The sequence below is a fragment of the Aythya marila genome (assembly GCF_965140915.1).
Source record: "Aythya marila genome assembly, chromosome: 3".
Lineage (NCBI taxonomy): Eukaryota > Metazoa > Chordata > Aves > Anseriformes > Anatidae > Aythya > Aythya marila.
Window position 1 is genome coordinate 25,615,765 of NC_139044.1, and position 23,961 is coordinate 25,639,725.

Here is a 23,961-nt window from a genome sequence, read left to right on the forward strand (position 1 = left end):
ATAGCTCATTTCTGCTGCAGCAGACAATATAAGGAAGACAATTATGCTTGCTATGTGTGACAGCCGTACCCCTTGTTGATGGAAGCACAGGCCATAATTGTCTGTCCTAGATTTTGTCTGAACACTCACAGAACTTCTCAGTTCTGTTGTGCTTCAGTGCTGCCAATGTACCAAGAGCCACAAAGGAAATGCTTTTTTTTTTTTTTTTGTCCTCATTACTATCTGTGTAGTTGACTTTATGGCCTGGAGGTCTGTCACAAGCAGGGTAGGATTGTGCTGGTGTTATGTAGAATTGCTTTCAAGTTTGCATTTATCATACCTATTCTGTGCTTTGTGGTGTTTGGAAAATTTGAGGGGTATGTGAAAGAAAATACTTGGAAATATGCTACTAGAATAAAAAGTGAGTTTAAAAGTAGGTTAATTTTATCCTCAAAGTCCTGTTCTCCAGCTTCTGTTGACTCAGTAGGATTTAATTAGTACCTTACAGAATTAAATGTTCTGATTAGCAGCTTTAGGCTGAGGCATATGTGGGATAAGACCAGCCATGTAATGCTTTTGCCGAGATGTATAAAGCTGTTTTTTTTTTTTTTTTTTTTGAGGCTTTCTAATAGTACTTGTATGTGTTTGTGCATCTTAGGAGCCTTCGGAGTGTACTGCAGGCTTTGGAATGGAGGTGTTGTGTTTCTTTTAGGATGTGTTACACTGTGTTGAACTCTGGGTTTGTTGGTAACTTTCTGGTGTTGTTCTAGGTATATCGATTAAACAGAGTCTCTGCAGAGGTGGCTAGAAAAGCAGCAGATGATGTAACTGCTCAGACAGGTAAGCGGTCTTTATTTTGATTTCTTGTTCAGTTGTGGTCTTGTTACAGTCTTTGAAATGTTGCTAACCAGGGGCATGGACATAGCTTACAGATAGGGAAACCCTTCATTTTAGACATAGTAACAATGTTGTATCACTGTTCATATCATGATAATCTCAGCATGTTCCGAGGATCTGGTCCTTAGCACATTCTGCATCCGTCCTGTGCCTGGGTGTTTTAGGCTGCAAGTGATAGACATCTTCCAAATTTGTTTTAGAGAAGACAAATGCAGCAGTTTACAAGTTACTTAGGTTTGTAAGGTTCAACTCTTTGTACTACAGAATTAGGACAGCTGATTGTACGTGAATGCGGATTACCAGTTACTCCTAGTATAACTGGTTCAACTTTAAGAACTACTGGAAAGTGCTTAGTTTCTGACCATCACCTCTAAATGTTTAGCCCTTCAGGGCTTCATGTGAAAGGATTATAGCTCATTTCTACTGCTGTCTTTCAAAGACAAGCAAAGTCCTCTGTACATTATTACCAAATATATTAAGCTGTATTTAGAGCTAGCAGTTCTTCTGTCCAGTTGAACACCTTACTGTTGTGATTCATCATATACAGTAAAAATGTAAGATTTGAAATATTAATTTTATCTAGAGAAAAATGCCATGATAATTCCATGCTATGCATTTGAAGTAATTGAGTGAAGCTTCTGATGTCAGAGGCAAAGGTTATTTTCAAAAATTGAGTTAATAGCTTGCAATTGCCTTTTTCATAGATGTTTGTCTGTCTCATATGTATGCATTGAACATCTTGTTGTATAGAATTAAAACAAAAAAGTCAGCTGTGCTGTAATCTTAGGTGGTAATCAAACTCCCAATTTGAGAACAGTTTGATAGCTCTTGATCCCTGAATGATATGCATGTCTTGGTGTCATTGGAGGGTTTTGTTTGTTTGTTTGTTTGTTTTTACGTCGAGCTGTCTGTCATTGTAAAACTGGAACTAAGGTGTATCTTTTTTCCCTCTTTTTTCTCCCAACCTCATGTTGGTACAGGAATTAGGCGATATGTTGCTGGATCCATGGGGCCAACAAACAGGACACTTTCTGTGTCACCCTCTGTGGAGAGACCAGATTACAGGAACGTAAGTAAGTATTGATAACCATTAAGTTCCTTAACTTAGGTGATAGATTGAAAGAGAGAGCTCCACATGAAGTTAACATCATTCCTGTTTTATAGCTTTTGATGAACTGGTTGAAGCCTATACCGAACAAGCCAAAGGACTGTTGGATGGAGGAGTTGATATCATGTTAGTAGAAACCATATTTGATACAGCCAACGCCAAGGTGAGACTCCGAGAAAAAAAATCAGTTATATAAGTATTTGGCGTACCACCCTAAACAAGTTAAACATTGTATTTGAAAGAGGTATTAGCTACTGCTTATTAAATATGTGAAAAGACTGTTCAGTCAACAGCTAACACATAGAAAGTAAGGAAACGGTTTTAATTATCAAACAGCCTTTTCCAGAGTTTTTCTTTTGCCTTTTAGTGTTTACTGTTAATATCTCTCTGGCTGTCTGTGCCAGCTGTCCTCTTATTCCCAGAAGCTCTGCTGTATTGCAAAACATCTCCAAATGCATCTGATGAATTTTCAGTGTAAGCATGTCTGTCCAAAGGATGCTTGTGGTGCACACCGGAGGGAGTGTCCAGTGTATCTGATTGCGGGAGTGGGAAGGCTTGTGAGACAGTCCTATTAAAATGTGTTTATTTGGAGAGATCTCTAACACTTTGTCATCAACTTTAGAAAAGAAAAATTGGGAGTAGAGGGTTAGAAGGATAAAATAAGAGGCATAAAATATTGAAATATGCCAGAGTTCACCTGGTTGTGATAACGTTGTTATTTTTCTCAAAATTGCTCAGTGCAGTGATGGAGTTGTTAGGGGACTTAAAACTGTCTTGCAATTTTATGTGGAAAAGTCAGGCTGGATTTGCATATAGCATTTCTTCAAGCTTTTGCCACAGGCTGATTAACACATGCGGTGGCATGACTCATTCTTTGCAGATTTAATCAGTCATCATGGAGTTTTGTTTTAGGATCCTATAGGCTTAACATTGTACTGAGGAAAGTTCATATTCACATGCGACATCCTTACCCAAAGGAGGCAGGAATTTTTCAGGACCTTCAAGGGTTGTGATAACAGTTCTTACTGTTAAAATTTGCGGTGGTTAAAATTTTTTGCAGATTGTGTGTCTAGACGGATGCAGGAGATGTGAACGTGTATAGTACGCATAACTGTGTCTGGGATGGGGATTGTGGGGCAGACAGGAGGGAGAAGTACATGCTGATGTGATTTGGAGTTCAGAAAAGTCTTACTTGGTTACCCCATGGTGGTACTTTTCTATTTGTTACCAAAACACGTTTGAAAATCTAGAAGCTATTAGAAGAAAGAGGAAAAACATCTTGACTGTAGTGAGATCTTGCAGGCAATTTGAGGTAGCAACTTGCATAAACATCCATAAAAATAAGTAAAAAAATAAATAAAAATAAACCCAGATAAAAAAGAACTCCCCAAAACTGCTGTTTTTTTTTTTTTTTAACTTACTCTTCTGTAGGCAGCTCTTTTTGCACTCCACAAGTTGTTTGAGGAAGAATACGCTCCCCGACCCATATTTGTAAGTATATATTATTTAATATTTTACATATACTTAAGCTAGATTTGTGAACCCGATGGAGATGGTAGTTTAGTAAGCCCTTTTGAAATTCAGCTTGAAATGAAAAAAATCAATGTTTTGGAAAAGTATTTTTTTTCACAATTTTGAGTAGAGAAATGCTTAGGTATAGAGCTTTATGAAATCAGCTTTAGCTGTGTTCAGCTTGTCGAAACTAAAGCCTAACTCTGCTTGAGTTTTGTCTCATTGCTTTGAGTGTACCACAGGTCCATTTGTTTGGATTTTTAGTAGTTCAGCCTTTAAAATCTTGCTTTTACTGTTAATTTAATTCTGTTCCTTTCTCAACGTTCATTTAATATTTAGGTTTCTGGAACCATTGTAGATAAGAGTGGGCGCACCCTCTCAGGCCAGACAGGAGAGGCATTTGTCATTAGTGTTTCCCACAGTAAGCCACTTTGGTAAGGAAATGTATCTTTCTGTAGTAAGTAATTTGTAGAATGTGATTGTTTTGTTTTAACCCCTTGTTCCTGGCAAAATGGAAGTTACACTAACTGTGGTTGTGTTTAGTTACATGTATTGCCAAGGTGTTCAGTTATGGTTCCTCTAGCAGAAATTATGTTTCCAAATGTGTTTTTTAAAACATAGCTATAAAAATAGTTCTGGGGTTTTGTTTGCTATAGCCCTGAAATCACAAAGCATTTTAAAAAAAATCTGAAACTGTCGTTTGACATCTTTTACTATCTCGGATTCTGCAAGGACCTAATTCCTGGTATGCACAAGGCTTACATCTCTCAGAGGGAAGCAGTGTCAGCTCAAAATGTTTCAGGGTGAATTGAACAAACAAATAATAAGATTTCATCCCAGTGTTCTTTTTACTGAACTGTTACAAATCGCGTAGGTTACCTGAGTGTTTTTTTCAAAGATGTGCGTTGTTATTTTGAGAGATCATGATGCCTCTGTTTACTTGTGTTCTTTTCTGTAGAGTAGGGAGGAAAAAAAATGAGATTAAGATATGTGAGAATGCATACTATAGCAGATTTTGGTCATTGTGCAAGGTCTTGCCTGTTAATTTGAATACCATTCCCTGTTCCTCTATTGTTCTATGGCTCTGTGCCCTTTTCTACTTCCTCCTTATTTCCTCTTCCCTCTTTATCACTTCTTTCAGGTTGTTTCTTCACACAAAAATAACACTGGAAATATATATGTTTTTCCTAAAATATTTTAACTTAAAATATTTAATACACAGTTAGCCATGCATGCTAACATGCACATTGTGATGAGCCATTGTTTGTTTTTACAACAAAATTCTGGTGAAAATGCGCAATCTGTCATCTCAGTAATACAAAAGCAGAAGACTGCATTCACAGCTTTTCTGACTGCCCTTGAGGCTCCACTTTCCCAGACCAGACGGTGCTCCAGAAGTAACATATGGAGCCTCTTGGAACAGGGTGGTAGTTGACTCCTTCACTCAGCCTTACAGCCTAGTGATCTGTATTTGGCATGAGTCTGTCTCAGATAAGCTTGCTCGTAACTCTCTTCTCTCTGAAGTGGAGAGAAGGGCACTGGAGCAGAAATTAAGAATTTATTAAACCATATTTCATAAAAGCTATCTTATGTGTCTGAATGCTTAGGGCCTGTTTCTCATGTACACAAAGGCTACTGCGCAGCACTGTGGCAGAAGGCTCTTAGTTGTGGGAGCAGATTGCATTTAATTGCTCCTGTTGCCAGATTGGTATAGAGTGACTTCAGGGTTGAGGAAAAAGCTGATCAGTAGTGGTATCCTAGGGATCATGTTATACTCATTCCCTGGTTTCCATTAGGGTTTTGTATTTGCTGTTTAGGATGGTGTGTTGTCCTTAAATCAGTTTGGTTTTGGGCCCACCTAAAACATCTGCACTCTGCGTCCAGTTGATGGTAGTAGCTGAGAAATATGTCAACTGTACCTAGTAAATGCTGCAGGATGTGTGCGCAGCAGCTTTCTGCAAAGGATGCTCAGATATGGAATGGGTTTCCTTTGCATTATTTCAGATCTGTGATTACTTCTACTGTGGTAGTGTTAAGAAGGCATATTTTGAGTTCAGGGTCCTGGTGTTGTGTTTATTCAGGTTCCAAGGGCACTCTGCAGTCTCAGCTTTCACAGGATCGGATGCATGACTTACGTGAAGAAATGGGACAGGGAGGGAGGCAGTGCTCAGGATGAGGTTGTGCTGGTTATTACATTATGGCAGTAGTCACAGCATATGGGCAGGCTGGTTCAGGGCCACAACTGACCAAAGAAACTTACGCTGTTGGAAGAAGGAATTTCTGTATCGTTTGTTGCAGAAATGTGGCTCTATGGTACTCAAGGCCCTGGTTTTGGATCATGCTGTGAGTCCTTCAGATTTCAAAGATTTGCCATTCTGTCCCACAAGTGAATCAGGCTGCAAATATTCACTGCTATTACCTGTGAAGTTATCAAGCCCCTGCCTGCTCCTTGGAGGCAGAAAAAGTCAAAATGATTTTGTGCTCCCAGTCCTGTGCAGGGCTTTATTGCTTTGACCTCTGGAAAACTGAGTGGGCATGTGTACACTTCATAACCTGAGCTACCACTGAGGCAGCCTTGGGCTCACTTAGTTGGGAAACATGTCTATTCCTCTTTCTGGGGTATCTTTTTTTTTTTTTTTTTTTTTTTTTTTTTAACATCTTCCAGCAGCACTGTGAACACCTTTTCAGTTTTGCAGTGTTCCTAAGACATGTTTTAGAATGGTGCAGAGATATCAGGAGGCACATGTGGAAGATCTCCTACATGCTATGTGGAAGGGAAATTTTCATTTTTAATATCAATGTAGACATTTCAAGTAGAAGTTACGTTTTTCTTATCTGTGGCTGAATGAAAGAAATCATGATTGTAACTTGTATAGTGGTAAAATTGTAAGAGGTTTATTCATGCAGAAAGACTTCTACTGTAGTACTGTCTAAGTCACTAATCACAGAATGATCAAGGTTGGAAGGGACCTCTGAAGATCATCTAGTCCAATGCCCCTGCCAAGCAGGGTCAAGTAGTGCACGTTGCACAGGATGACATCCAGGCGGGTTTTGAATATTTCCAAAGGAGGAGACTCCAGAACCTCTCTGGGCAGCCTGTGCCAGTGCTCTGTCACCCTCACAGTAAAGAAGTGCCCTCTCATATTCAGATGGAACTTCCTATGCTTCTGTTTGTGCCCATTGTTTCTCATCCTCCCGCTGGGCACCACCGAAAAGAACGATGTGAGATGATATGTTGAGCAAAATCAGTTGCCCAAACTTAGTGCTGCTTTTTGGTGTCTTGAGAAATGCGTTCCGTGTCTTCCAAGGTTGACTTATTTATGTATAATTTTTAATGAAAATTGTGAGTTAGTGGCTTGAAGTAATCCTTGCTCTTCTAACCTTTTTCTTACTTCTGCCTGTAGAACAAGGTTGCTTTTTAGTCTGTCATTCTCATTGCATGTGTTCTCTTTTGCACTTAGGAAATAATTACATTGTTGCTGCAGTTGCTTTCAGAATGCTTTTCAGAATTTTCTCATGGATTTTGAACCAAAATTTTGATTTTCTGCTCCCAATTCAATTCAATCCAGTCCCCCTTGCACTTTTCTCCCTGAGGGTTATCTTTTAGCACAGGTTTGCTCTGTTGATGGTGATAAAAGAAAAGGGAGATTAGGTTGGTTGTATTACGGATAACTGTGGGAGTTAACTGATCTATCTACCACTAAGATTCTTCTGTTTTTTTGTGTGTCATTTTGTCTGATGTTTTTAATCTGAAAATAACTTAAAAAATATTTTACAGCATCGGCTTAAATTGTGCTTTAGGAGCAGTTGAAATGCGACCATTCATTGAAACAATTGGAAAATGTACAGAAGCCTATGTCATCTGTTACCCTAATGCAGGTGTGTTGTGTGTGCGTATTCCTATGCTTATGGGCAGAAGAAATATAATAACCATTCCATCTCATCAGAAATAAGAGCTGAACTACCTTGAAAAGGTGGTTATTGCTACATGAACATGAGATTAAGCATTTTATAAACTGCTGAAAGTGACTGGTGTTCTGTGACAGTGAACCCAGAATGTTCTCTTGCGTAATTAATAATGTATTGAGTAATGATTGCAAAGGTGATGAGGCATTGTAGTCCTCTTCCAAATGTAGCTACTTTTTGACTTTCATGTAATTTAACTCTTCTTGTGGGCTTTAACAAATCATAATACAAGGAAAATTATTTTTCAAGGTCTTCCTAATACTTTTGGTGGTTATGATGAAACTCCAGAAGTGACTGCCAAGCACATAAAGGTACGAAATATTCCTTGCGAATGTGTCACGTGACATATACAGGAACTCGTTGCTTGTATGTGTTACAGTACTGTGTTTCTTTTGCTGAGGTGGCTCTACATGTCATTTGGATTGTTTTTAGACATTTTGCTGAATTTGCTTTTGAGATACCACGTTAGGAAAAGCTACTTAAGAAACTCTGAAAACCTTAATTACTTTGGTGTCCTACACTTAGGTAGCTTTCCTGTAGCTTGATCTGTGGATATTACTCATTTACACTCTTACATTGTTATTTTCCTGTTTGGAAATAGTTCAAAAAAAATAAAACAATTGAGCAGTTTTTATGACCCTGGGATTTTAGAGTTGTTTGTGTAGAATGGCTGAAGCTGGTGGTGTTCCAGTGCAAGGTGTTCTTCCAAGTGCTACTTGATCTGTACAAGACAGAACTGTGTGGCTGGTGTTGTATTGTATTAGCAAGAACACAGTGTCTGCTGGATGCTAATTCCCTTTTATACTACAGTATGACTGGTCTTTGATACTCATCCAGGTTTTCATCTAGGGCTTTAGTATAAAATAGGCCAGCTTCAAATGTAGTTTCCCGAAATAAGGTATTGGAATTGCCGATCGGCCTTAGGTAAGTATCCACATCTCAAAACAAATCCTAAAGAGAAGAAATAGTACTTGCTTCTTAAACTATTTTTCTTGTGATGCCCTGAATTGTTAACCATACAGAGAATATATATTTCAGGTGGCTTTATTAAAAAAATGAAATACTTTATTTCCCTCCCTTTTACAGAGTTTTGCACTGGATGGTTTGGTCAATGTAGTTGGAGGTTGTTGTGGTACTACACCAGCACATATCAGGTACCTAATGAGCTAAAACTTAGAGTGCACTGGGAAGGAAATTACATGCTGCTTCTGTGGAGCGATATTCCATGGTTTATCTTAAAGTTTTCTGAAAAGATGGATCACTTGAACAAAAATAGCAGCAACATATGGAGTAGAAATAACCTGGCTTTCACAGTTGTGTGTATCTTGAAGTAGAGGCTTGGTTCAAACAAGTATTATGCCTATGCTGTTTTATTGTCAAAATTGTTTGTTTCAGAAGTATTCCTCCCTATTTACCATTGGATAGGGTAGACTTGCCATCTCTGCTTCCTTACTCTTTGCATTTTTCCCTTTTCTGGCAATCTTAGCAACAAGGTAAAACTTAAAGTTTCCTTTGATGGTAGAAGAAAGAGAAGTATGGAGGTGCATTCGGGGAATGTCTAAGCAAGAGATCTGGGAACACTATACAGCTGTTGTTAGTCCTGGCCTGAAGGAGTGTTTTGCAACTTTCTCAGTAGAAGTAGGTCAGTGGAAAAAATTTCCTTTTTTACCTAGGCTTAAAAGAGAAGGGGCCCTTATGGTTTATTTTCATTGTGATACAAACTGGGGAGAGGTGGTATGTGAGCGTGTAGAGAGGACAGTATGTGTCACTCGTGAGTGGAGCAAAGAGAAAGATAATAGCTCACGAACATTGTGAGTCATTCCAGCATCTGAGAAGAGCATCTCAGCAAAGAACAATGCTTGCTCTTTGTTTTTTTCTTTTGCTGCAAACAGCAATTGCACAGCTTGGTAATTAGGAATATGGTAAGTCAGTGTGGTTGAGGACTGGTACTCATATCCATCGAGTATCCCATTTACATAATATCTTGCATTCTCTATTTGATAAGTCTTCATTCGTGTATGTTCCTGCAAATAGCTACAGTCTTCTAGGAATATGTTTTCGGTTTTGGCCACGCAAAGTGCTAACTAGTCTTGTCTGCTATGGGGCTAAATTGGTTATGTAGGTATATGTCTGCTATGTTACGTTTGAATCTTGTTCGGAGTAATTTAATTTTGATCAAAAACTTTCCTCTTTACTTTGCTCTTTCTGTAACACAGGAAGATTGCTGAAGCTGTGAGATCATGTAAACCTCGTGTTCCACCTTCTTTCTCTGAAGGATATATGCTGCTATCAGGTAAAACAGAGTGTAACAGGTTGAGCTTTATACCTCACGCAGCCTTCTTTTATAAATTTATTTACTCTTTTCTGCTGATCAGAATGGTATTATGAGTTTCTGGTTCTACCTGAATCCAGCAAACTTATTAATGTGTAAGTTTATCAAAATCTTATTTGGCTGAAGGATTAGTGGAACACTTTTTTTACATCTTGTGTAATATAACAGAACTAGCATATTTTACTCAACAAATCTCAAATACTTTGTAGTGGTTGAGTATCTTTATCCTTACTTTGTGCTGGGGGAGAGTTAAGCACAGGGATCAGGTGATTTCACTGCAATTGATGGCAGAGCTGGGAAGAGATGTTTGTTCACCTGCTGTGAGACAGCTGCCCTGTGTTACCTTAGATGTGGATACAGTTGTACTGGTATAGTGTTCCAGAAACACATCTAGATCTAGAACATCTTTTGCTTTAGCTAAGTCTGGATCTGTATGTTATTAAGTCAGGCCTTCCTTTAAGTCTGCAAGTAAAGCAGTTCCTTCTTTTTTGGCTGGTATTTCTTTCTCAAGTCAGTTTAGCATAAACTACTTAAATCATGGTTGACTCATAATTTCATACTGTAGTCCACTCTGTTCTACTATAAGGTTCGTTTGCCTCTGAGTTGCCTGCTGCCTGAGGGTCCTGCTTGGCTGGTTTCTCAGAACTCAGGTATGCCTTGTTTGTCAGTCAGGTCAGTGGGCTCTTTCTCTGGTGGTGGTAGTGATGAGATAACATAGTTGGAAATTGAGAAGAAGGTTTGTATGTGCTTGCACATAGATGTGTAGAGAACTGTAGCTTTGTGTCATTTTAATTGGACAAATTTAGTAGTTATGTTTTGCCAGTTGGGTCAATCATTGACCCTTACCAAGGAAGCATAAAAACATTTGGCGTGTGTTGGAAATTGTTTCATTGCATCTCATTGCTAGTTACTCAAGCGACCGGGTGTGCTGAAGAATCACTATTCTTAAAGTAGAGTAATAAAGTAATAGAGACTTCTATTTCACAACTTTAAAGGTGCTTTATTCTGTTTTCTGTTTTTACAAAAATGTTCAAAAAATCTTTTTAAGGTCTGGAGCCATTCAGGATTGGGCCATATACCAACTTTGTTAATATCGGTGAACGCTGTAATGTTGCAGGATCAAGGAAGTTTGCTAAACTCATCATGGCAGGCAACTATGAAGTATGCTTTTTAACAATAATCTTAACAGATAGTGCTATTTTTTCATTGCTCCATTTCATTGTGTTAGTAGTTTTGCTAGCAAAAAGCATTATTCTACAAGATTAAGAAAAAGAGAGCTTATTTTCTCACAGCTCCTAACAAATGTGTAATAATAGTTTCACAAGGGCTTTTTTGATAGGTGTTACAGGAAACATGACTTTTTATTTTAAATTAAGTTACACAATGTATAGTGGTTTAGAAATTGTCCTAATCTGTGCTGTATCTAGGAGGAGATTCTCAGTTACTTGAGATTATGTCCTAAAGCATACTCTGCTGTTGATGCAGTCAAAATTAAAGCCTTTATTTGTTAGGAAGTCTGACTCTTTTGTGAGGACCCGCACTTGCAGGTCATGAGACAAGACCTATATTGACTTCTCAAATAAAGAAAGCTTTAAAGGCGAGGCAGGTTGTTTGCAACCATGAGCAACTAAAACCCTTTTTTTTTTTTTTTTTTGTCTTGTCAGTTGACAGAGGGACAAAAAAGAGAAAGTTAGCAGATATGGGTGTTAAATAATTACTTGGTCTGGAGGGAGAGCTTTAGTTTCTTAGTACTTGATGATTATTCTGCAGCTGGAAAAAATACCAAACAATTTCCAGAAATAAAGTACTCTGTGTTATAAAAGCACATAGCTTGTGACGCCAGACCCTTATTTCATACCATCACAGAAACTGTTTTCCTGTAATGATGGCAATCACAAGTCCTTGTTACTGTGCAAATCTTAGCTCTTTTATTTATGTGTATGACCAGCTGTCAAAAATCAGTCATGCTAGATCTATGGTGTCATATTTTTGTGAATAAAGTAATTATCAGTTGTGCTGTACTAACAACTTTTGTACATTGCCATACATCACGAACCATTTCTATATGCTTTTAAGGACTGTCCTATGAACTTTCAAATGTTTATTTTGATGCTTTGTAGGGCTACACAGTTATTTTGGAGAGGTAAAATGTTATGTGAGAATGACTAGGCTGTTTTCTGCTGACTGATTTTTTTGTTTGTTTTGAATCTCTTCTTTAGGAAGCCCTGAGTGTAGCCAAAATGCAAGTTGAGATGGGGGCCCAGATTCTTGACATCAATATGGATGATGGGATGCTGGATGGTCCTGCCGCAATGACCAGATTTTGTAACTTGATCTCTTCAGAACCTGATATTGCAAAGGTTGTAACTGAGTCCTTCCAAAGCACAAAAAGGAACACCTTATTGAGTTGGAAACTGCCTTTCAGAAGTTTTGAAACTGATTTATTTAGTAACCAGTTCAGATGCTTAACAAGCAAATGTAGATGTTACCTAATGGGGAAAAGGTATTGTAGTAGAGAAGGCTGTTGGAGGGAACAGAGATTTTAACAGTCTGTACCTGATTTCAGCTAATTTTGTTATTCTTTTTCATTGGTTAGAAAAACTGAATATAGGTTCCTTTTGCAGCAGTTATGAGCCATATCTGTATATTGGCAGTGCATAACCGTATTAAGACAAAACTTAGAATTACTGTTGATATAGGCTGTCTTTAAAAGATGGTTCTGCAGAGTGCACTCTCTGAAAGTGAGCATCTCATCCAGAAATCCAAGATAGTATGGGGAGAAACAGAGGTCTCTATGATAGGTAATGGAATTGCCATAGGAACTTGTGAGTTAAATTTGCTCTGGGTTTTGAGTTTAAAGCAAAGTGAATCTACAGAAAAAACATCTGAAAGGCTTTTTATTCATAAATAATGCTAAATGTTGTTTGCATTTTTATGTCCAAATGGGCAAGCAACATGTGGAATGCTTAACTCATAACTTGTGTGTATCCCTCTGCTCACTTCTCTGTTCTTTACAGGTGCCATTATGCATTGATTCGTCAAATTTTTCAGTGATTGAGGCAGGTTTGAAGTGTTGCCAAGGAAAATGCATTGTAAACAGCATCAGTCTGAAGGAAGGTGAAGAAGACTTTCTGGAGAAAGCAAGGAAAATTAAGTTGTATGGAGCAGCTGTGGTTGTCATGGCTTTTGATGAAGTGGGTCAGGTGAGCATTTGTTAAAGGAGATCATTTTCTTCTAGAGTGTAATGCTTTGTTTCATTGGCACAGGTGATTTAAAGAGGTCTATATATAGTCTTAGCAATAGTTTTGACCCTGATATGTAATCATTCCTTGTACTGCTCTCATGTTTGAGGAATTCAAGTTCTGCTCCAAGTATAGCTCTGCTAGCACAAGAGTGTCTCTCTTGCTATTCGGACGTGTTGAACTATTTCCTCCTTGATAAAAGATATTTTTTTTAGTCCAGAAACAGTTTTGCATGTAAGTGGAACTTCTGTGAATTCATTTAGTTCTTTCAAAAAATGCATATTAAAACTTTGCATAGGATGGTGGGATGTTGAGGAACAAAAGTATTTTTAGAGTTGAATCAAAACTCCAAATACATGTGTGGTGGAAGTGGTGTTTTTAATACAAAATTATTGCATATGATCTTTTTCATCATTCATGATGTTCAGACTGGGATTCCTCAGTTTTGATTTGGTGGAATTGTACATAATTTCTGGGGGCTTTATTTTTTGTGTAACTTACACGTCAGAATTCTTTTTCTTTACCAGGCAACAGAAACAGAAACTAAGATTGCAATCTGTTCCAGAGCTTATCACCTACTTGTGGAAAAAGTGTGCTTCAATCCAAATGATATAATATTCGACCCTAATATTTTGACCATAGGGACTGGAATGGAAGAACATAACCTATATGCTATTAATTTTATCAATGCTACTAAAGTCATAAAAGTGAGTTGTAAGTTTACTTTAACTCCAAGAATTTTATTGGGATTATTTAAAAGGAAAGCAAACAAAGACTACCACCACCAACAAAGCATTGCAGTAAAATAATAGGCCTTTTAAATTATCAAGGGGACTTTTCCTCTGAAGTGCAGACATTTCCCAGTATTGCTGTGTTTCCAGTAGAGCTTTGAGTAGTTGTATAAATATTTTTCAACCTGCTAACTCTGATGTAAATATACTATATCAATTAAATGAGGTTACAGTCACATTCAGTGTTATGGCCAAAAGGACCTCTTCGAAGGCTTGTGAAAGCTGTCCTTTTAAATTAACGTAATTTCAGTTACTGTGGTTGGGTTTGTGCTATAACCTGACCTTTTATTTAACTAAAATACTTGTAAGGAGGAACAGCAATGAAGACAGCAACGAAGACACCTGAACACAGCTAAGTAAGCGTTACTGTTGCATTTCACAAGGCGACTTAGTTGATCTGGAGATGCTCTGTTAGTAGCAGTCTGGGGCTTGAACATCTGCACTGGATATCTTATCACCACAGGACTTTAGGATGGAAATATGCACTCTTGAGGTTAGCAGCTCAGCTGTTGCCTGCTCCTGAGTCATGGGAGCAGGCAGGTAGGTTGCTCCTGTATCCAGAGGAGGGGCATGTTTGGGAGATGGAAGGCCCACAATGAATCTGCAGGGGGAACATCTGGAATCCTGCGAGGGGAGGACCTATACGTTTAGAACAGCACCAATGACCATGGGACCCATACTAGTTGTTTACATACATCTAGGATGCATCGTTCCTTGTATTTGTAGCTTTTTCTACAGAATTTTGAATTGTTTTTCATGATTTTAAATAATTAGAAGGATGTGGAATAAGAAGGAGAGAAGGGGTGTATAGCCAATTCATCACTGCTCAGGGCTGAATGCTTTGCTTAAGTTTTCTTTTTGGAAAGCCCTTTTCTAAAATTTGTGTGCAACACTCACAGGAAACACTGCCAGGAGCTAAGATAAGTGGAGGTCTTTCCAATCTGTCTTTCTCCTTTCGAGGAATGGATGCCATTCGTGAAGCAATGCACGGAGTGTTCCTTTACCATGCAATTAAGGTATGATACATGTTTGGCCTTTGTACGTTTGTGCTTGGCCAATGGAGTGCCATATCTGACAGTCCTGTTTAGGGGATCCTGTATAGTGGTTGTCTTTGTGTTTTGTTTTTTCCAGTATGGCATGGACATGGGAATTGTGAATGCTGGGAATCTGCCAGTATATGATGATATCCACAAGGAGTTGCTACAGCTATGTGAGAATTTAATCTGGAACAAAGATCCTGATGCGACAGAGAAACTTTTACATTATGCTCAGGTAACTTCAAATTTTAAGACTTGGAGAGTTGTTAGCTTAGCACCTGGGCTTTAACACCTCCCTGTTGATGATAGGGAGGAACAGCCTATGAAATGCACGTGTGTCAATCTAAAGGTGGGTGTTGGAAGTTACTAATAATACTACAAGTGGTTAGTTATTAATACAGAATAAAATGTGATCTCTAATGGATTGAACCCGTCCAGTTTTGCAGCTGCCCCAGAAGATCCTGGAACATAGTTCTGATGCTTCAGGAGAAGTTGCATAGGGGTTCTCTTAATAAAAGTAAAAGAAACAAAATGAGAATAGGCCAACCCAAACAACCAAATCAAATCTTGGAGATGAAGCATAATAGGCAATTGCGCTGTGGGAGGCAAAGAGTAGATCCCTCTCTCTCGTGGTGATGGCTTGCTTGGAGTATATATAAAAGGTGAAGTTCCTGGCTTCCAGTTTACATATTTCAAGTCAAAGTGGGGATCTGCTGTCAAATGTTTTTGAAATCCTGTTGCGGTGGTGGTGGCAAAAGACACAGGTTACACACCTGAAGGTTTCCAGGTTATCAACCATAAGATGACTGGCTAAATCCTGTTCTGAACTGAACCTGCAGCAAAAATCTCTTGAGTGTGAGATGGATTCTTAGGTTTAAGTGTGCAATATCCACTTGTTTTGTATTTTGTAGTAGTATTATTTCTGTATTTCTGGTTTGTAATTTGTACTATGGTGGTGCCTGATATTTAGGAACAAGGGCAGCATTTTGAAAACCAGTGCAAGAAGACTCTCCCTATCCCTTGTGCTTAGGCTATTTTGTATGGTGCTCATAATTCACCTGTGAGAGATCTTGTCTGTAGAAGAGTTTTACCATTACAGTAGACAGAGTTACATGAAGAAGAACTACAAGAGAAAAGGAATGCTTAAGCAGTGTTTTCACAGAAAGCAGAATGTGAATCTAAGTGGAGCATGAAATTTGAGATGTGAATAGACTCATAGGTCTAGAAGTTCGGGTAGCCATTGTTAATGTTCCAAATATTGGAATCTTTTCAAAAGAGACTCTTGATTCAGAACACTTTCAAAAGCTCTATTAAAAGTTAAAATCCTAGCAAAACCTGCAACTTTCAGGGTTTCACTGAAAGTAAGCATCCTGACTAGGTTTCATCTCAGCTCTGGAGAAATGTGAGTGGCCAAATAGGTGGTCACTTAGAGCTAATGAGGCGTATTATTCCATAAGGAGGCATATTTCAAAATATTTATTCAGATTTTTCTCTGATTTAGTGAAACGGAATGGCTCTAAGTTCTTTTGCCTAAAGGCTTTCTTTACAAAAGAAAGTAGTTTTTAGTACAAAAGTGCACTCATTATTCAGTAAGTTTGTAAGTTGTTTTTATTTTATTCTGCACAAGGAATATACAATGTGCAGTCCCATTTCAAGTATTGCACCTCTATTAAAGTGCCCTCCTTGTTCCTTCAGGTGATAGTAATGTACCTTGCCAGTCGCTTGAATACTAGGTATTTTGGGAGAGTGAAGAACTTAATCTTTGTGAATTTAGGAGATGAATTTTTGTCTGAAGTTTGCAGATACACACTCTATGGAATATGTCTTTTAATCTCGAACATCATCCCATTTATGGCAGTGGTAGTTGTACTTCTAAAGCCTTTTTTTTTTTTTTTTTTTTGGCTTTTTTTCATCCTCAGCATGCAATATAATCATCTTGTTTTTAATGGTCTGCATATAGTGTTTGCCACTGTGGTCTGGTCCCTGAACTGACTGCCTTATAGTTCCATGGGTTCTTTTCGGTTTGGAATGGTTCCCTTCCTGAAGACTGTGTCCAGAGGTTCAGGAGTACTTCATACCTTTTCACAGAAGGGCTGAAGTGGGAAGGGGCTTCTGGAGATCCTTTAGTTCAATGCCCCTGCTCAGAGCAGAGTCAGAAAGAGCAGGTTGCTCAGGGATGTGTTCAGTTGGCTTTTTATTGCACCTGAAGATATAGACTCTACCATCTCTGTGGTCAACACATTCCTTCTTTCATTGTCTTTTTAAAAGCGAGACCTACAAGTGGAATTAGGCATGGTAATGAGAAGCTGTGAAGTTGGCTAACATTTGTATAATTGAAGACTTGTTCAGATTTCTGTTCTAATGAGTGAGATCTAGTTTCCATGACTTTTTTCCTCATAGCTTTATCTTTAAAAGGTACAGGTGAGTACTCAAAAGTATAGGAGGTTCATTGGGAATGAAAGGCATTAGATTACATGATAAATGAGGGACAAAAATAAATGACTTGTCTGAAGTGTGGTGGTTCAAGTAATGGATAGTGTACTTTTCCATGAGCCTTCCTGGGGTGGGTGCTTGTGAGCTTTCTTGCATTGTGAAGGCCTTTTGGCCTTTGCATTCATAGCAAAGGAGAAGGGAGATGGGGAGTATGCGGCAAAGAGAGTATGTGAGAGGGTTTGAGCCTGTCTGCGTGCAAGACAAACGGTAGTTCCATAGGCCTTCTGACTGAAAACATCTGTGATAAGGAATAATATAACCTACTCCAGCAGTAACTGAATTAGTGCCAAATTAATTAGAATTTTAAAATCGAGTGTAGTGTGTGGGCCAGAAATCAATTTAAATTATGTTCCCAGAAGTAAAACCCTGAGGATTAGTCATTTCATCATTTTTAAGTGTGAAAATTATTAGAACTTCTCCCTCTTTTTTTTCTTGTTTATGTCTTCACTGAAATAAGTACTCTCTGTGATATAGACCTACTAAGTGTCTGCAGTACATCACATGTGTTTGCAATGTGATTTGCATGTATATATATATAAAAAAAAACACACTCAAAAACCTTTAGAATAATCTCAAATTATTTTGTGAATCAGTACTTAATTACCTTAATTTTTCTGAAACTAAAGCCCATAGTTGTAATTGTGTTGGCAAGCTCCTATGGTTATCTTTTTCTTTTCAGAATCATGCCCAAGGAGGAAGGAAAGTGATACATACTGATGAATGGCGGAAAAGCTCCGTGGAGGAGAGGCTGGAATATGCTCTCATAAAGGTGAATCTGTGCAGAAAATTGTCCTGCCCAAACAGGTGTATAATTCCAGCTCTTAAACTATAATAGACACCCTTGGCTTAAAAATTCCTCTGCTGCTATTCTTTTTAAAAAATATATTAATAATGAACACTTTACTAATTAAATACATTAATTAAATATATTAACAGAGAGTTGTGGTGATTTTCCTTTAAGCTTCATAAGCTGAATGAAGTCTTTGACCCTTAGTATTTTTTTCTCATAGTGTTGGTGGAACATGTTGTTCATGTTGTTTTTATTTTCCAGTGTACTGTATGGTGTTTTTTTTTTTGGTGTTGTATTTTGTTTTTTAATGGTATTGCACTGGGTAACATAAGTGCTGAGGGAGCTGTCCTTGTGTAAATGCGTAATTCTGTTATGACATAGTTGAAAAACAAACAGACCCACTTATACTGGGGACTATTGATTTAAATAACTTTGTTCCTTAAAACTATGTTTTTTTGTTTCTCAAGAAAACCTATTTTAAATACAGATTAGAGGTATTCTTAGAGTAGTAATATCTAAAGTTATCTGTGTGTATATTGATTGTGATTTTTTTTTCAGCATGAAGACAACTAAATATAAGAATATAAGTTGTATTTTTAGAAAGATGAAAGCTTTTACTTTCCTCCCCCCCCAGGGCATTGAGAAGTATGTCACTGCAGATACAGAAGAAGCGAGATTAAATCAGGAAAAATATCCTAGGCCTCTAAATATAATTGAAGGACCTTTGATGAATGGCATGAAAATTGTTGGTGATCTTTTTGGTGCTGGGAAGATGTTTCTGCCTCAGGTAAAGACAACATGACGTGATGTACTTTCTGATTTGGCAAAAACTAACATTGCAAAATGTAGCCAAAGCATTCTATGTTGTCTGTCGTTTTCAGATACAGCTCTCGAATTGTGAAAATTCTGACAGTGTTAGGAAGTGGCCTCATTTCTTCTGTACTTTGGAACTTGAATTTCTTTATATAGTTTTATATATTTCTTTCCTTTCTCTCTCAGTGTTTTTGCTTTATTTGAAATGTAGTTTTAAATCTAGATGCATGAAAAGAGCAAACGAAGAAAAAAAAAATCTAAACTCACTTGATTACCATCAGGCTGCTCTGGGTAGTACCTTCTAAGTCTGGGCCTGTTAGTAGCTTTTCATTCAGTTGTGAGTGATCCAAAGGACTGCATTGTGAAAGCAAGTGTCATATGTAGGCCATTAACCCAATAGGGCCAGCAGTCTGTTGCTAAAGAATGCCCCGTAAAGCTGGGATCTGGGTTTACAAATGAAGTTTTGTTGATTGTTTGAATGGGTTTAAAAGAAAGCTATGAGGAACTTTAGATTATTCCTATATCTGATCTTTATTGCTGTTTCTTTCCTCCTCCATTTATCTGTGCAGGTGATAAAATCTGCTCGAGTTATGAAGAAAGCAGTTGGCCACCTTATTCCCTATATGGAAAAAGAAAGAGAGGAAAAGAGAGCTGAACAGGGCAGCACAGAACAAGAGGCAAGACAGTCCTTTATGCAGTAACTCTTTTGTAGCATGCCGTGACAAAAATTGAAATTATTTTTTGCTAATGGTATTTATTCAGCTTTTATGCTGAAAAGTTGATCCAGTCATATGGAAACTGCCAATTTGGGCTTAATATTGTAGTTAGTCTGAAATGTACGAAGTGCGCATTTTGTGAAACTTTGCTTAGTGTGTGCCTAACCTGTTGTCAGAAGTTTCATGATGCTAAAAGCTTTTGTAGGCCCTTGATTCTGGTCTTACTTAACTTTTTGTGCTTTTGTAGACATATAATTGTAGTATTATTTATTTATAACATTTTTAACATGGATTGTAGCAAATTATGCCAACTGATGCCATTTGCCCTTGGTAAACTCTAGAACTCACTTTTGAATGTTCAGAGCCTTTTAGTGTGTTTCTCTTTTTCCAGCTCTTTCCCCTGAACATTCTCCCAGCTAAACAAACCAAATTCTTTTTTTTTTAATAGATATGTTGCAAGACCTTTTGTTATGATAGAATAGTATTCTCATTGTATGTGTAGCTGTGACCAAGTGGTTGGTGACAAATGTTTTACGAAAAACAGGATCTGAATATAGTCGTCTTTTCATACATGATTTTTTTCCCCCAGTTTCTGAATATCACTTGTACTACAGTACAGGAGATATGCAAGAAATAACATAGAAACAGAAATATACAAATGACACAAATAAAAGACTGTTCATAACTGAGTAGGTAGTAGCTTCCTAGAGAGGGTTGTAGTTGTTATGAATAGCATATAAATCTTCAGTGTCTTATGACTGGGAAACAAAACAAACAAACAAAAAAAACATAAAATAACAACCTAGAACTTATAAATGTGTGTAATACACAGTGATTTCTCCGCTCCATCCAGCACTAAGCCCATTGATAGGACAAGGGTCAGCAGCATTCCATCTTGAAAGTCGTACTCAAGGAAAATGCATGAACTAATGAAAGGGTCTTGGAAAAGAGCATTAAGAATGATCAGAAGTGTAGACAATGTAATCTGCAATGAAAGTGTGGGAGTTTGGTTGTATTTGTTTGCCTTCAGACTTACCATATAGTTTTCATATTCTAGTTTTCATATTCATATTTCATATTCATATTCATATTTCATATTCATATTCATACCTGCAGAAAATACAGTGGTAAAGTTTTCTGCATTCTATCAAGAGTAAATGGGGCTTAAATTTCAGTGAAAAGATACTTAAGTTAGATTGTGGTAGGAAGAAAATGTAATGGTATTGAAGCATAACAGTATATTACCTCTGAAATTTAAGAGCTTTTTTCAGTGACTTACTACATGGAGAAGCTTCAGGAGGGCATCCAGCCAGCCCTGTTTCTAGCTGAGGCCTTACTAGTGCCCAAGTATCTGACATTCTGCAGCACTGGGCCTTTTGGTTTCTGTATTGACTTGTAAGATAATTTTTGCCCTGTAATAAGTCTTGTATTTACATTGTTTTATCAAGTATTCCCCATTTTACATTTTCTTTCTTTTTTTCTTTCCTATATGCTGTGCTTGGCAGCCCTATTAATGAATTCCTACTGCTTTTCGAATGCTTATTCAATTTGTCAAGTTGATCTTGAATCCTACTATCCTTCTATTCTTCCACATAGTCTCTCCCCTCCCTTAATATCATCCATATATTATCCAATGCATAACATTTTTTTAATTTTAGGTTGCTGTTGAAAATACCAAATGATTTTCAGATTCAGATTCCTTCATGGTGTTTACTTTTTGACAGCCGACTGGTGGCGATTCCTCTGTGAGAAAAGTTTCATCATCTACCTGTACATATACTTGAAGTAATTTCTTCCAAATCTGATTAATGGAGTATGTGATAGGAGCATTGGAACACAAAGATACAGGACATCCCTTGTTTTTCTGTACTAACAAGATTGTATGCGGTAGAAATGAGTTCAGAAGAAATGAACAAAATCCATTCTTCAAATACTAATCTCTGCTTTACTGTATTTATGTGATAGGTTCAGTTTTGGTTGTTAAATATTTTTCGTCCACTCTTGACTTTGTCAGACTATGAGATTTATGTTTAATGTGCAGTAACTCCTCTCTAGTCCTGTGGAACATTACATTGTCTTCATGAGTTCTCAGAGGCAATACCTTTTATCATAATCTGGTATTTAGCACAAAAAAAAAAAAAAAAGTCAGAGTCTAGAGAATAGGGGATATTTATGTGTTTTCTTTGGCTTTCTTTCTGTGGATTTTTGAATGGTTCCTAATTCCTCTGTTGAAATCATTTTACAGTATATCTTCCCATTTGCTGTGGATCTGCTGAATGCTTGTCAAACATGAATGTAATGAATACAACTAGCATTTTAGAAAGAAAAATGACCTGATAATCAATCCTGACTATTTTCAATGGAAGGAGAATGCCTAGTCTCTTTTCTGGATGTAAAGATGGTGTCTTCTCTCTAATACATCAAGCAGATCTGTTCTCTGTTGTCATGAGTCACTTTTCTATGCGTCATCTCTCTCCTGCTCGTGCTGTTCTTTATTTTAATGCAGATGACAATGCTGGTACTTGGCACCTTCTGGCTTGTTCTGGGGATATTTGAAGTCAGTGAAAATCATTACCCTATTGCCTCCATGGGCAGGGGATTAGGACTTACTGTGGTACTTAGTCCTCTGGCTAAAAAATGGGAAGTGGAATCTGAGAGGTCCTCAAAACTATAGCAAGAGATGATGGTGAGGTATTGTGTGAGACTGAAGAGGGCAGGAAGGAAAAAAGTAGGGCCTCCGTCCTCTGCTTTCTCCACCTTGTGTTGAGGAAGGGTTTGGTCTTCCTCTGTGAATGTTTTTGTCACCGCAGAGAAAACTGGCGAGAGAGAAGAATCAGCTGTATTTATCCCCAAATTTAGATGTGGACTCAGAGGAAAATGATTTGCAGACTCTGGTAGCTGATCTGTCTGATGTTACCCAGACTACTGTAACCTCCAAGACAGTTTTAGTCCAAGACTGCCAGGAAATGCAAAGTGTTGATAGTTACATTTGAGGATAAATAGCTGTGGCTGTGGATCTCTATCAAGATAAAAAAAAGAAGCCCTTTGGATGTATGCCCAGAACTTGAGGACCTCCTTGCTTGAGACAACTGAAATCACAGTGTGCCCTAAATATGGTTTATTTAAAATACTGTGTGCTCTGGCCCATGTTGTTTGCTGCTCAGCACGCATTTTCCCTCTTCTGTATAAATCCTCCCCCCCCCCCTTTTTTTTTTTTGCTTATGTATAAATTGATAGTTAAATTATCAGTTGTTATTGGGGGCAGCTTTTTTTTTTCATCTTTCAGCCCTTCATTAATGTCTCTAGTTTTCTCTCACATTCTAGAAATTTATTTTGAGATGTAACATTTTTCATTGCACAGGGATGGCTGACTTGCATCCCTTTTGCTTTCTCGGTTTCGTGGTCTTTTGTAAAACAGGAACACTGGGCAGAGGATAGTAAATAATGTTTAGTAAACAGCAGCATTGGTGAGAATTTCCAGGGTCCTAACAAATGTATTAGGACCATGGGAAATGCTGATATCACTCTTGGTAATATGTAAAGGTATTTTTTCCCCCAGAAAATGGCAATTACAGAAGGCAATGTAGAGTCATGAAGTAGAGAGCTATCTGATAGTGTCAATGAATATAACATGCTTTGTAGAAGGGTCTTCTTCCCCAGTTCTGCCATCTGCCTGCCAAGGAGATGAGGTACTGACTGGAAAAGTGGTAGTTTGAAAACCCAAAGTGCTCAGGTTTCCACTTGAATTAAATTCTGTGCAACTCACAACTCAGGTAGTCTGTTACTTGGGTCTCATCCCGCACCAACTCAAATGTGGTATTGTGATAAAATGGAGCTGCTCCAAATGGCAACACTAACGACACCACTAAAAGCCTATCACGAAGGGCCTTGTCCTGCTGGAGAATTGCTGTAGAGAAGATTGGCCTTTGTGCTGCTGGCAGGGCCTCTTTGTCAGGGCTGAATGCTGTCTGACCTAGGATCAATCTGTGGTGGTGCACCTTCCCTTCTTCAAGATTGTTTTTCCAGCTTGTTTGTTCAGCTTGGGCAGTCTGAAATAGCCTGATGAGCACATTGAAATGTGTTCCTTGCTATTTTTGTTGCATAAAAAATTAATCTCTTTTGCTTTTCCTAATTCCTGTCGTTCCTCTCAGTGTTGCATTGGAAGATTACATTTGATGCATGACCAGGCATGTGATCGTGAACCTTCATTACCCTATTGTTCTAAATATTTAAACTGTTTATTGGTGAGGAATAGAGGAGTTCAGTTATTGCACTACACAGAGTG

At 37.9% G+C, this 23,961-nt stretch overlaps 1 protein-coding gene across 7 annotated transcripts in view; it reads left to right on the forward strand.

Annotated features, from left to right (window-relative positions):
• Positions 1-23,961, forward strand: part of MTR (5-methyltetrahydrofolate-homocysteine methyltransferase) — a 50,826-nt gene that overhangs the window by 12,365 nt on the left and 14,500 nt on the right. For 4 of the 7 annotated variants that reach the window (XR_014317242.1, XR_014317243.1, XM_082757365.1 and 1 more), the window contains exons 4-21: positions 750-819; positions 1,857-1,949; positions 2,041-2,147; positions 3,416-3,475; positions 3,836-3,930; positions 7,275-7,375; positions 7,712-7,773; positions 8,549-8,616; positions 9,679-9,755; positions 10,843-10,955; positions 12,014-12,154; positions 12,812-12,997; positions 13,564-13,743; positions 14,727-14,843; positions 14,959-15,099; positions 18,037-18,126; positions 18,782-18,934; positions 19,530-19,637. Coding sequence is in view for 4 of the 7 variants with exons in the window: in XM_082757365.1 (XP_082613491.1) it covers positions 750-819; positions 1,857-1,949; positions 2,041-2,147; positions 3,416-3,475; positions 3,836-3,930; positions 7,275-7,375; positions 7,712-7,773; positions 8,549-8,616; positions 9,679-9,755; positions 10,843-10,955; positions 12,014-12,154; positions 12,812-12,997; positions 13,564-13,743; positions 14,727-14,843; positions 14,959-15,099; positions 18,037-18,126; positions 18,782-18,934; positions 19,530-19,637 (1,962 nt within the window). In the remaining 3 variants the exon portion in view is untranslated. Of the gene's footprint in view, positions 1-749; positions 820-1,856; positions 1,950-2,040; positions 2,148-3,415; positions 3,476-3,835; positions 3,931-7,274; positions 7,376-7,711; positions 7,774-8,548; positions 8,617-8,967; positions 9,105-9,678; positions 9,756-10,842; positions 10,956-12,013; positions 12,155-12,811; positions 12,998-13,563; positions 13,744-14,726; positions 14,844-14,958; positions 15,100-18,036; positions 18,127-18,781; positions 18,935-19,529; positions 19,638-21,334; positions 21,664-23,961 lie in introns of those variants that run through there. The other 3 variants (XM_082757367.1, XR_014317244.1, XM_082757366.1) reach the window with 3 other exon arrangements.